The sequence below is a fragment of the Schistocerca cancellata genome, chromosome 7 (genome assembly GCF_023864275.1).
Source record: "Schistocerca cancellata isolate TAMUIC-IGC-003103 chromosome 7, iqSchCanc2.1, whole genome shotgun sequence".
NCBI lineage: Eukaryota > Metazoa > Arthropoda > Insecta > Orthoptera > Acrididae > Schistocerca > Schistocerca cancellata.
Genome location: NC_064632.1, coordinates 293,128,056 through 293,142,709, shown reverse-complemented (window position 1 = coordinate 293,142,709; position 14,654 = coordinate 293,128,056). Strand labels below are relative to the sequence as shown.

The 14,654-nt window shown below is 40.5% G+C and overlaps 1 protein-coding gene across 1 annotated transcript in view; it reads left to right on the top strand.

Moving 5' to 3' along the window:
* The window catches only part of LOC126092232 (serine/threonine-protein phosphatase CPPED1-like), a 128,474-nt gene extending 114,302 nt beyond the window's left edge, over positions 1-14,172 (top strand). Inside the window, exon 6 of the mRNA XM_049907735.1 lies at positions 13,295-14,172. Coding sequence (XP_049763692.1) covers positions 13,295-13,494 — 200 coding nt within the window. The 3' untranslated portion in view covers positions 13,495-14,172. The remainder of the gene's footprint in view (positions 1-13,294) is intronic.
* The last annotated feature ends 482 nt before the right edge of the window (positions 14,173-14,654 follow it).

The following is a 14,654-nucleotide window of genomic DNA, read 5'->3' as shown; positions in this document are numbered from 1 at the left end:
GAGCACATACTTCCATGAAAGTAGTATGCATATATACATCTACATATTTAGATATATAGTTTACATGATACATAGTTTATAAGTATGGACATGTATAAAAAGAACATATACCTCCATTAAAAGAGAACATAAGCACACACATAGAATGTAAGTACAAAAAACAGAAAAACAAAACAAATGTAGTATCTGCTACTTGTTCCTTGTTTATAAAATCATCCACATTGTAATAACATTTGCTTTTCAAATATTTTTCAGTGTTTGCACCTGTGGGTTGTAGCTTGCAGTCCTTAAACTTTGAACACATTTCATTGCTAAGCTTCAAAGCTATGTAATATGGTGTATTTTCAGATAATGTTAGTCTGTGGTGAACTAACATGTAATCTTGTTTGTGCCCTGTTTCATAAGCATGTGTTAAAGAATTTCTCTCAAAAAGATGTGGGTTTTTTAACTCAAAGAGAAGTGTTTTATACACAAACATAGAAGGAACTGTCAGGAAGTCAAGGCTTGCAAATAAAGGTTTGCATGATTGTCTATTGTTTGTTCCAGTCATACTTCTGATAATTTTTTCTGTAGCTTGAACACTCTGAGGAAGCTTCCTCTTTCAACTCCCCAAAAAATTATGCCATATCTTACAACTGATATAAAATATGCATGGTACACAATTTTCCTAGCAGCTAAGTCAGTTACTTTATTTAGAACCATAACTGTGTAAACAAAACTATTTAACTGCTGCAGTAAGCAGTAGCTAGGATGATTGCAGGTACTAGTAGATGGGAACAATGACAGGAGGGTGTCCACAATGAGGAAATCAAAGAAAAACTGGGAATGAACTCTATAGATGTAGCAGTCAGGGCGAACCGGCTTAGATGGTGGGGTCATGTTACACGCATGGGAGAAGCAAGGTTACCCAAGAGACTCATGGATTCAGCAGTAGAGGGTAGGAGGAGTCGGGGCAGACTGAGGAGAAGGTACCTGGATTCGGTTAAGAATGATTTAGAAGTAATAGGTTTAACATCAGAAGAGGCACCAAAGTTAGCACTGAATAGGGGATCATGGAGGAACTGTATAAGGGGGGCTATGCTCCAGACTGAACGCTGAAAGGCATAATCAGTCTTAAATGATGATGATGATGATGATGATGATGATGATGATGAGTAAGCAACCCACATGATCAGTCCATGTCAAGGTTTTGTTTGTGGTCACTCCAAGAAATTTAACAATTCTGTAGTGACCACTTCTCTGTTTTCATAACTTGACTGTGGTATATATTCAACAGTTTGTTTGGTTCTGAAGTGTACAGTTTGTGTTTTTGTTAGGTTTAGCTTCATAGCATTATTATTTATCCAATTTTCTAATTCTTGAAGAGTTTGCTTCGTTTTCTGTGCTGACTCTTCAGTGGTTTTAGAGCAGACTACTGCTGTTGAGTCATCTGCATACAGAATCATATCTGAAGTTACCTTACCTGGCATGTCATTTATGGGGTGCACATGTTTGTATTTTCTTCCAACGAGAAAGCTTTCTTGCCTTTATGTTGTATAACTACCCTCTGTTTCCTATTTTTGAGATAAGATGTGAACCAACTTAAAGATCCTTCGTGGAAGCCATAAGAAGCTAATTTGAGGAGCAGCTGTTTATGGTTACACCATATCAAATGCCTTAGTGAGGTCACAGAAGATAGCAGATATACTCCTTGTTATGGAGGCATCTGCTTATTTTAGTGTTCCCCCCCCCCCCCCCCCCCCCCCCCCATGAAGCATGGACCTTGCCATTGGTGAAGAGGCTTGCATGCCTCAGTGATGTAGATAGCCATACCATAGGTGCAACCGCAACGGAGGGATATCTGTTGAGAGGTCAGAAAAACGTGTGGTTCCTGAAGAGGGGCAACAGCTTTTTCAGTAGTTGCAGGGGAAACAGTCTGGATGATCGACTGATCTGGGCTTGTAACATTAACCAAAACGGCCTTACTGTGCTGGTACTGTGAATGGCTGAAAGCAAGAGGAAACTACAGCTGTAATTTTTTCTGAGGGCATGCAGCTTTAATGTACGGTTAAATGATGATGGCATCCTCTTGAGTAAAATATTCCGGAGGTAAAATAGTCCCCCATTCGGATCGCCAGGCGGGGACTACTCAAGAAGACATCGTTATCGGGAGAAAGAAAACTGGCATTCTACAGATCAGAGCGTGGAATGTCAGATCCCTTAATCGGGCAGGTAGGTTAGAAAATTTAAAAAGGGAAAAGGATAGCTTAAAGTTAGATATAGTGGGAAATAGTGAAGCTCGATGGCAGGAGGTCCAAGACTTCTGGTCAGGTGAATACAGGGTTATAAATACAAAATCAAATAGGGGTAATGCAGGAGTAGGTTTAATAATAGGTAAGCTACTATGAACAGCATAGTGAACACATTATTGTAGCCAAGATAGACACAAAGCCTACGTCTATCACAGCAGTACAAGTTTATATGCCGTCTAGCTCCGCAGATGACAAAGAGATTGAAGAAATGTATGATGAGATACAAGAAATTATTCAGATAGTGAAGGGAGACGAAAATTTAATAGTCATGGGTGACTGGAATTCGATAGTAGGAAAAGGGAGAGAAGGAAACATGAATATGGGATGGGGGTAAGCAATGAAAGAGGAAGGTGTCTGGTAGAATTTTGCACAGAGAATAACTTAATCATAGCTAATACGTGGTTCAAGAATCATGAAAGAAGGTTGTATACATGGAAGAGGCCTGGAGACACTGGAAAGTTTCAGATAGATTATATAATCGTAAGACAGAGATTCAGGAACCAGGTTTTAAATTTTAAGACATTTCCAGGGGCCTGTTCCAGAGGTTGCTCCTCAGTCTGCAAGATCCGGACGGTTGCAGAGGGTGGGCTTACTGGTAGTTGGGAGCTCCAACATCAGGCATGTAATGGGGCCCATTAGGGATATGGCTGCAAGGGAGGGGAAGAAAACCAATGTGCACTCCATGTGCATACCGGGGGGAGTCATTCCAGATGTGGAAAGGGTCCTTCTGGGTGCCATGAAAGGGTGCACCCATCTGCAGGTGGTCGCTCATCTCAGCACCAATGATGTGTGTCACTATGGATCGGAGGAAATACTCTCTGGCTTCCAGTAGCTATCTGATTTGGTGAACACTGCTACTGTAACTAGCAGGATGAAACCAGAGCTCACCATCTGGAGGATCGTCGACAGGACTGACTGCGGACCTTTGGTACAGAGCCGAGTGGAGGGTCTGAATCAGAGGCTGAGACGGTTCTGCGACTGTGTGGGCTGCAGATTCCTTGAATTGCGCCATAGGGTGCTGGGGTTTCAGGTTCCGCTGGATAGGTCAGGAGTCCACTACACACAGCAGGCGGCTACATGAGTAGCAGGGGTTGTGTGGCGTGGACTGGGTGGTTTTTTAGGTTAGATGGCCTTGGGCAAGTACAGAAGCCTATGGACTATCAGACCAATTGTGTGATTGGATTGAGGAGTTCCTAGATAACAGGACGCAGCATGTTATTCTCAATGGAGAGAAGTCTTCCGAAGTAAGAGTAATTTCAGGTGTGCCGCAGGGGAGTGTCATAGGACCGTTGCTATTCACAATATACATAAATGACCATGTGGATGACATCGGAAGTTCACTGAGGCTTTTTGCAGATGATGCTGTGGTGTATCGAGAGGTTGTAACAATGGAAAATTGTACTGAAATGCAGGAGGATCTGCAGCGAATTGACGCATGGTGCAGGGAATGGCAACTGAATCTCAATGTAGACAAATGTAATGTGCTGCGAATACACAGAAAGATAGATCCTTTATCATTTAGCTACAAAATAGCAGGTCAGCAACTGGAAGCAGTTAATACCATAAATTATCTGGGAGTACGCATTAGGAGTTATTTAAAATGGAATGATCATATAATGTTGATTGTCGGTAAAGCAGATGCCAGACTGAGATTCATTGGAAGAATCCTAAGGAAATGCAATCCGAAAACAAAGGAAGTAGGTTACAGTACGCTTGTTCGCCCACTGCTTGAATACTGCTCAGCAGTGTGGGATCCGTACCAGATAGGGTTGATACAAGACAGAGAGAAGATCCAACGGAGAGCAGCGCGCTTCGTTACAGGATCATTTAGTAATCGCGAAAGCGTTACGGAGATTATAGATAAACTCCAGTGGAAGACTCTGCAGGAGAGACGCTCAGTAGCTCGGTACGGGCTTTTGTCAAAGTTTCGAGAACATACCTTCACCGAAGAGTCAAGCAGTATATTGCTCCCTCCTACGTATATCTCGCGAAGAGACCATGAGGATAAAATCAGAGAGATTAGAGCCCACACAGAGGCATACCGACAATCCTTCTTTCCACGAACAATACGAGACTGGAATAGAAGGGAGAACCGATAGAGGTACTGAAGGTACCCTCCGCCACACACCGTCAGGTGGCTTGCGGAGTATGGATGTAGATGTAGATGTAGATGTAGAAAGGGCAACAGCCTCAAAGGGTGTGGGGCAAAGTCAGGACATGTGGGGACCAAGCAGCAATCGGTATTGTAATTGTAAACTGTCGAAGCTGCGTTGATAAAGTACCGGTCCTTCAAGCGTTGATAGAAAGCACCGAAGCTGAAATCGTTATAGATACGGAGAGCTGGCTGAAGCCAGAGGTAAATTCTGCCAAAATTTTTACAAAGGCACAGATGGTGTTTAGAAAGGATAGATTGCATGCAAACAGTGGGGGCGTGTTTGTCGCTGTTAGTAGTAGTTTATCCTGTAGTGAAATAGTAGTGGATACTTCCTGTGAGTTATGGGTGGAGGTTATACTCAACATCCAAGCTAGGTTAATAATTGGCTCCTTTTACCGACCTCCTGACTCAGCAGCCTTAGTGGCAGAACAACTGAGAGAAAATTTGGAATACATTTCACATAAATTTTCTCAGCATGTTATAGTCTTAGGTGGAGATTTCAATTTACCAGATACAGACTGGGACATTCAGATGTTTAGGACTGGTGGTAGGGACAGAGCATCGAGTGACATTATACTGAGTGCACTATCCGAAAATTACCTTGGGCTATTAAACAGGGAACCAACTCGTGGAGATAACATCTTGGACCTACTGATAACAAACAGACCCGAACTTTTCAACTCTGTAAGTGCAGAACAGGGAATCAGTGATCTTAAGGGCGTTGCAGCATCCCTGTATCCCTGAATATGGAAGTAAACAGGAATATAAAAAAAGGGAGGAAGGTTTATCTGTTTAGCAAGAGTAATAGGAGGCAGATTTCAGACTACCTAACAGATCAAAACGAAAATTTCTGTTCTGACACTGACAATGTTGAGTGTTTATGGAAAAAGTTCAAGGCAATCATAAAATGCGTTTTAGACAGGTACGTACCGAGTAAAACTGTGAGGGACAGGAAAAACCCACTGTGGTTCAACAACAAAGTTAGGAAACTACTGCAAAAGCAAAGAGAGCTTCACTGCAAGTTTGAATGCAGCCGAAACCTCTCAGACAAACAGAAGCAAAACAATGTCAAAGTTAGCGTAACGAGGGCTATGCATGAAGTGTTCAGTGAATTCGAAAGTAAAATTCTATGTACCAACTTGACAGGAAATCCTAGGAAGTTCTGGTCTTACGTTAAATCAGTAAGTGGATCGAAACAGCATGTCCAGACACTCTGGGAGGATAATGGCATTGAAACAGAGGATTACACGCGTAAAGCTGAAATACTAAACACCTTTTTCCATAGCTGTTACACAGAGGAAGACTCCACTGCAGTTCCTTCTCTAAATCCTCGCACAAACGAAAAAATGGCTGACATCAAAATAAGTGTCCAATGAATAGAAAAGCAACTGAAATCACTCAACAGAGGAAAGTCCACTGGACCTGACGGGATACCAATTCGATTCTACACAGAGTACGCGAAAGAACTTGCTGCCCTTCTAACAGCCATGTACCACAAGTCTCTAGAGGAATGGAAGGTTCCAAGTGATTGGAAAAGAGCACAGGAAGTCCCAGTTTTCAAGAAGGGTCGTCAAGCAGATGTGCAAAACTACAGGCCTATATCTCTGACATCGATCTGTTGTAGAATTTTAGAACATGTTTTTTGCTCGCGTATCATGTCATTTCTGGAAACCCAGAATCTACTCTGTAGGAATCAACATGGATTCCGGAAACAGCAATCGTGTGAGACCCAACTCGCTTTATTTGTTCATGAGACCAAGAAAATATTAGATACAGGCTCCCAGGTAGATGCCATTTTCCTTGACTTCCGAAAGGCGTTAGATACAGTTCCGCACTGTCGCCTGATAAACAAAGTAAGAGCCTACGGAATATCAGACCAGCTGTGTGGCTGGATTGAAGAGTTTTTAGCAAACAGAACACAGCATGTTGTTCTCAATGGAGAGATGTCTACAGATGTTAAAGTAACCTCTGGCGTGTCACAGGGGAGTGTTATGGGATCATTGCTTTATAGAGGGAAACATTCCACATGGGAAAAATATATCTAAAAACAAAGATGATGTGACTTACCAAATGAAAGTGCTGGCAGATCGATATACACACAAACATACACACAAAATTCAAGCTTTCGCAACCAACGGTTGCTTCATCAGGAAAGAGGGAAGGAGAGGGAAAGACGAAAGGATGTGGGTTTTAAGGGAGAGGGTAAGGAGTCATTCAAATCCCGGGAGCGGAAAGACGTACCTTAGGGGGAAAAAAGGACAGGTATACACTCGCACACGCACCCGTATCCAACCGCACATACACATACACTCCTGGAAATGGAAAAAAGAACACATTGACACTGGTGTGTCAGACCCACCATACTTGCTCCGGACACTGCGAGAGGGCTGTACAAGCAATGATTACACGCACGGCACAGTGGACACACCAGGAACCGCGGTGTTGGCCGTCGAATGGCGCTAGCTGCGCAGCATTTGTGCACCGCCGCCGTCAGTGTCAGCCAGTTTGCCGTGGCATACGGAGCTCCATCGCAGTCTTTAACACTGGTAGCATGCCACGACAGCGTGGACGTGAACCGTATGTGCAGTTGACGGACTTTGAGCGAGGGCGTATAGTGGGCATGCGGGAGGCCGGGTGGACGTATCGCCGAATTGCTCAACACGTGGGGCGTGAGGTCTCCACAGTACATCGATGTTGTCGCCAGTGGTCGGCGGAAGGTGCACGTGCCCGTCGACCTGGGACCGGACTGCAGCGACGCACGGATGCACGCCAAGACCGTAGGATCCTACGCAGTGCCGTAGGGGACCGCACCGCCACTTCCCAGCAAATTAGGGACACTGTTGCTCCTGGGGTATCGGCGAGGACCATTCGCAACCGTCTCCATGAAGCTGGGCTACGGTCCCGCACACCGTTAGGCCGTCTTCCGCTCACACACCAGCATCGTGCAGCCCGCCTCCAGTGGTGTCGCGACAGGCGTGAATGGAGGGACGAATGGAGACGTGTCGTCTTCAGCGATGAGAGTCGCTTCTGCCTTGGTGCCAATGATGGTCGTATGCGTGTTTGGCGCCGTGCAGGTGAGCGCCACAATCAGGACTGCATACGACCGAGGCACACAGGGCCAACACCCGGCATCATGGTGTGGGGAGCGATCTCCTACACTGGCCGTACACCACTGGTGATCGTCGAGGGGACACTGAATAGTGCACGGTACATCCAAACCATCATCGAACCCATCGTTCTACCATTCCTAGACCGGCAAGGGAACTTGCTGTTCCAACAGGACAATGCACGTCCGCATGTATCCCGTGCCACCCAACGTGCTCTAGAAGGTGTAAGTCAACTACCCTGGCCAGCAAGATCTCCGGATCTGTCCCCCATTGAGCATGTTTGGGACTGGATGAAGCGTCGTTTCACGCGGTCTGCACGTCCAGCACGAACGCTGGTCCAACTGAGGCGCCAGGTGGAAATGGCATGGCAAGCCGTTCCACAGGACTACATCCAGCATCTCTACGATCGTGTCCATGGGAGAATAGCAGCCTGCATTGCTGCAAAAGGTGGATATACACTGTACTAGTGCCGACATTGTGCATGCTCTGTTGCCTGTGTCTATGTGCCTGTGGTTCTGTCAGTGTGATCATGTGATGTATCTGACTCCAGGAATGTGTCAATAAAGTTTCCCCTTCCTGGGACAATGAATTCACGGTGTTCTTATTTCAATTTCCAGGAGTGTATATGGCTGACTCTCTTCCAAATTCTGAATGTGGCAGGGGTCATATGCAGTGAGTGAAAGGTTATTTACAATTTATACAGAAACCAGATGGCAGTTATAAAGAGTCGAGGGGCATGAAAGGGAAGCAGTAATTGGGAAGGGAGTGAAACAGGGTTGTAGCCTATCCCTGATGTTATTCAATCTGTATATTGAACAAGCAGTAAAGGAAACAAAAGAAAAATTCGGAGTTGGAATTAAAATCCATGGAGAAGAAATAAAACTTTGAGGTTTGCTAATGACATTGACAGTCAGTCAGAGGCAGAAAATGACCTGGAAGAGCAGTTGAATGGAATGGACAGAGTCTTGAAAGGAGGATATAAGATGAACATCAACAAAAGCAAAACGAGGATAATGGAATGTAGTCGAATTAAATTAGTTGATTCTGTGCGTATTATATTAGGAAATGAGACACTTAAAGTTCTAAGACACTTAAAGTAGTAGATGAGTTTTGCTATTTGGGGTGCAAAATAACTTATGATGGTTGAAGTAGAGAGGATATAAAATGTAGATTGGCAACGGCAAGGAAAGAATTTCTGAAGAAGAGAAATTTGTTAACATCAAGTATAGATGTAAGTGTCAGGAAGTCTTTTCTGAAAGTATTTGTATGGAGTGTAGCCATGTATGGAAGTGAAACATGGACGGTAAATAGTTTGGACAAGAAGAGAATAGAAGCTTTCGAAATTTGGTGCTATAGAAGAATACTGAAGATGAGATTGGTATAGCATGTAACTAATGAGGAGGTACTGAATAGAATTGGGGAGAAGAGGAATTTGTGGCACAACTTGACTAGAAGAAGGGATCAGTTAGTAGGACATGTTATGAGGCATTAAGGGATCACCAATTTAGCACTGAAGGGAAGCGTGGATGGTAAAATATAGAGGGAGACCAAGAGATAATACACTTAGCAGATTCTGAAGGATGTAGGTTGCGGTAGGTACTTGGAGATGGTAAGCTTGCACAGGATAGAGTGGCTCGGAGAGCTGCATCAAACCAGTCTCAGGACTGAAGACCACAGCAACAACAAGCACAACAACAACAGTGATTAGTTCATTATCAGCTTGCACAGTGCTTCGGCCCTTCCTAAATACACACTGATTGTGAAGAAAAATGTTATGTTTTTTATTATATTTTTCTAGTTGGTTACACACTACTCACTCAACTATTTTAAAAATAATTGGTAGTATTGATACTGGGTGAAAATTTCCTATCTGCTCTTGTCTGCTCTTTTTGTGGATAGGTCGAACTTCCGCATACTTCAGCCTGTCCGAAAAGCAGCCCTCATCCAATGACTGATTTATTATGTGACAGGGTTGTGGTGTGATATTATCACATCTTGCCTTTATTATTTTAATTGGAACTTCATCCCAGCTCACAGATTCAGGATTTTTTGGGGATTTTATAATTTTAGCCACTTGATAGCAGGCTACGTGGGTAAATTTGAATTCTCCTCACCCGTGCCGCATCATATTAGCACTTATGTGTGGAGTAGGGAGATCATTAATCTTGTGAGAATTTATAAAATACCTGTTGAATTCTTTGCATGTATGTCTGGAGTTTGTAATCATTTCACAACTATTTCTAATTTATGATTAAAACTTTTTTGTTTTTCCAGCACCTATTTCACTGTTGACAATCTACCATACAGCTTTTGATTTATTTGTGGCATCTGATATATATTTATTTTTTGCCATTTGTTTTGCCTTTTTTAACTACTCTACCAAATATTCTTTTGTATTTGTTTACATAGCTGATGAACCCTGCATTGTGGTTACTCTTTGCTTCCATGTGCAGTTTCCTCTTTCTAATACTAGAGATCCTGATGTCTTCAGTTATGCATGAGTTCTTTTACAGTTTATGTCATGTGCTGTTATGAAGGGGAAACATTCATTGAAAACTCCCATGAATTTTGATACAAAAGCATTGTAGTTTGTGTTTACTGAGTACCGGTTGCTGAATGACCAGGTTTCATTTAGTCTTGAGACAAATGTATTCACATTTTGTTGGCTGAAGTTCCTGACTCATTTCACTGTTACACTTTTTATCTAAATTTGGCAATAAGATAAAAAGGGCTGAATGGTCCGATATACCTAATTCTAAGATGAACTTTTCTGTAGCACCATAGTTGATACTGCTCACTATGTTATCTACACATGTTGCAGAAGATGCTGTTATTCTAGTCTACTCACTAAAGTTTAATGTTAAGCCATTTGTAGATAACATGTCCTTCAGAGAAACAACAAACCTGTGATCAACTCTTACATTTATGTTGAAGTCAGTACAAATTATGACCTTTTTACATAACTTTTCTACTTGCAATCTACACAGCAAGGTTTCAGATTTGTCGAGAAATGCACAAGTAGCTGAATAGTCAGGAATATGACATATGCTAATAATTAACATGCCATATTCTAAAAGTTCAATTCAGCAGCTTTCAAATAATAGCACCTCGTTCAAGCAATTAAAAGTCTGCCTGACTTCAAAACTTCACTGATTCTTCTACTAGAATGCATGATCCTCCAAAACTGTTTTTTCTACAAAAACTTGGTGCTAAATTATAACCTGAAAGTGAGTTTATCAAGTTTATAATTTCACTTTTAAGCCACTGTTTGTTTAAGCATATAGCTTTAACAGAACTTGTGTTCTCCAGCAATACTTCTGGTTCATATAATATGTTCGTCATTCCTACTGATAGACCACCTATATTAAGGTGCGTTACGAAATTATTAGAAACTAAATGAAACAAAGAATCATTTAATTGGTCATCAAATGTGGCACCTGCCTGGGTCTTTAATCCTAAATTTCATTCCGTTATTTTGTTTCTTGTGGACCAAATTCCATGGGAATTGGTCCTTTAGTTTTCCTGTGAAGGGTCACCCAGCACAATAACAGACTTATTTCTACTTTCATTGTTGAGAGACATCTCTTCAAGAGCATTGCTTATGTTAGAAGCTAGCATGCTTTTAGTGTATTACCATTACAGTTGTATATTCATAAAAGTAATATTACTTGTGATAGCAATAAACTAAAATTTAAACTGTTACCTACTCCATCTTAATACGAGACAAAAATTAAGATACCATGTAAGTAGCCAAAGAATAGTATTACATGAGAAAGATGCATTTAATGCTGAGCTGAAGCTAGTCGATACCCTACCTGATATCTCTCATCCCTTCCCATTAACAATGAAAAGACCAACTAAAAAGAATTTTACTTTGAAGTTCATTTTATTTCATAGGTGAGTTCGTTATCTTTATGGAAAGTAGTTTTGGGTAATTCACAGGCAATCTAATAATAAAAATGTTGTAACACTTTTTCTTATATATTAACGAATGAGAAATGTATTAAAATGTACGATTTATTGTTAAACACAAAAAATTAGTTTCTAAATTATAAACTGATAAATTGTGAGGCCCCAAAACTGTTTTATATCTTGTGATTGTTTCCGAAATATTATGAAAAGGATAAATTGCTACTCACTATATACATGTCCCAGTTATGGAGTGCAATTGTACTTTTTTTCTGACGTGCTTGCTTTCTTTTTCTTCCAAAACCTCTTCATCTTCTCACCGTGGTTTTTCTTACATTCTTCTGTCCATGTTTCTTAGCTGTAACACTTGGTTTAGCTACAATCCGATGCTCATCAAATAAAATTTTGAATGCAGCTCTATGCTGTAGAATTTTGTTTGTAATGCCTATTTCCTGAAGATCTTTTTCAGATTGAAGTATGGTATCTAATTCTTTTTAACTTTCACTGAGAGGGCTAGGTACAGAATTTTTGGTGAGTCTATTGTAATTCGTTCTGAGAAAGTGGCATCAAAATTCAATCTCCTTTTCCTAAAAGCATCCAAGATTTACTCTAAATTTTGATTTAACTCATTAGTCTTGTATCTCATACAGATTCCCTCAACACAGATTGGACCAAAAATTGGCTTAGTATTTTTCTTTCTGCTTTTCTGTGTCTTTAATTACAGATCTACCTCCAATGATTAGAATCTCTTTTTCATTTGGACGATTGCTCCTAGGTATTTAAATTTGGACACTTGAGATATTTTGCCAAACTATGTAAACATGGTTTGTCCATGTAGGTACCGAGGAAAACCTTCCATGATTGAATTTTTTCATAAGGCATTTTCAGTCGTATTTTTAGCTGCTATTTCATGTAGTCTTTTAAGGCAGTTAATTGCCTCTTTTCTGTTGTTTGAAAAGATCACTAGACTGTCTGCATAAACTAGAAATAATAAATAAATATCAACAATTATAAAAAGAATAGATAGCTATTCATTGTGAAGATGACACTCTGAGCTGTAGACAGGCATAACCAAAAGACTGTTACACACTTAGTTTTCGGCCAAAGCCTTCTTTAGAAAAGAAAGGAAAACACACAGAACAGACACACACACACACACACACACACACACACACACACACACACAAGTAGGCACACCTCACACACATGACCGCTATATCTGGCCACTTTAGCTGGCCTGAGATAACGATCATATGTGCCTGAGGTGTGCCTACTTCAGAAACAGAGAAGGAAATGTTGAGCATGGGTGTAATCATTCTCCATGGCAGCACTCGCCCGCATATCATCCATCAAACTGTCACTCTCCAGCAAAAGTTTTAGAAGAACATAAACATGCACCCAAGTGTGGACCTGGCACCCATTGACTACCATCTGTTGAAAGAACAGTGGGCCAGAATGCGATTCAACTCTATATGATGAGGTGAAAGCTTAGGTTTAGTGCTTTCTCAAGGATATGATAGTGAGCTGGTATGACATGGCAATACAAAAACAATCATAGTGTCTACAAAAATGTGCCAACCAAAATGGCGATTATATGGAAAGATAGATAAAGGTCCAGCTTTTAAAATGACATAAATTAAATACCATGGAAAACAATTTCTTTAATTTATAAAAAAAAATAGTTCTTACTTTGGTATTATCCTTGCATATGACAAAATTGGTGATTCTAACATAGAATGCTAATGTTTAAAATGGTGCTGTATCTTTCTTATAATTGTACATTCTTCACTGTGAGCTTTTAACATCTAATAACTGGAATCTTAATTTTATAGGTGTTAAGAAGGTGTTCTGTGGTCATTTACATCGCAATGCTGGAGGATTCTACAAGGATATGGAAATAATTGTAACTTCTGCAATGGGAGGACAACTGGGTACTGATTTACCTGGATTCAGAGTTGTTAATGTCAAAAATGATGCTATCACCCATACTTATTTTGATCTTGATAATGTTCCAAAAGAAGTCACAGTGTAGCACAGTGTCAGTCTTAATGATAAGCTGTGTGAAGAGTTTGGATGAGACACACAGTGCAGTGCGTTTTGTGGCAGCCTTTCTCTAAAGGCTTTGTCAGTATATGTTGGAACATTTGCTTCTTTCTTTCTTTCAATAAGGTGAATTTACTTTGATGTTGACAAATGTAATCCTTGTATGTCACTATAAAAAAGAAAAAAGTAAAGATTATAAGGGGGAAAAGTAAAACATATACATTAGAGAAAAAGTTAATTTTTTTACTAAAAAGGCAAAGTTTAAACATAATGTTAAAGTAAACATTCTGTGGTTCACTATTCTATGCACAACTTTTAACTTCTTAATAAGTTCATACAAACTGTTATCAAGGTACTCTTAGTTTTATGTGATATCATTTCGTTCATGTAAAGCTTCACTAGAGAACATCACAGTGTTATTGATCAGCAAAATATCTTACTTTCACCCTTTACATTTATGACCTGGATCTTCAAGCAAATTATATCTCACATTTTATTTTTATAACATTATGAATTAAAGTATGTGTTGCAATGGGAAGTGATGTAAATGCATTTTACAAAGGAAGTAATCACTGACAATGAAACCCTGTGTTTTATCATGCATTATAATGCCATTACATGCAGATCCTGTAGGCAAAAAAATAAAAAGTACTATTTTATTTGTTAATTTATGCTATGCAAGTTACTAGTTAACTTACACACTACATATTCATACAGCATTATTCTTTCTCGTCTTTCACTGTGTGATTCTAAGGTGTAGGGAAGGGTACAGTAAATGGGCTGGAATGATAGCAAAATCTTTAAAGGGAGGGGGCCATTGAAACTCATGGAAGTGCTTCTTTTTTAGACAAATGATTCAGCATTGACTGAAATTAAGCTTAACGAGAGGTCAGACAGGCAGGGACTAAGATGTTAAAGTATTACAAGATTCTCATAAAAGCACAATGAAAAATAATGTTCGTATATTGCATCAGAATATCAGGGGATTAAAAAACGCAGTAGATGAGCTTCTTGTCTGTTTAGAAGATTTAGAAACAGGATGGAATAGGAGTACTATACCTGTCTGAACATTGTGTAGTCGCAGATATGGAAAAGGTAAATGTAGGTGAGTATAAGCTTTCAGCACACTATGGAGAGAAAGAGGAGCTG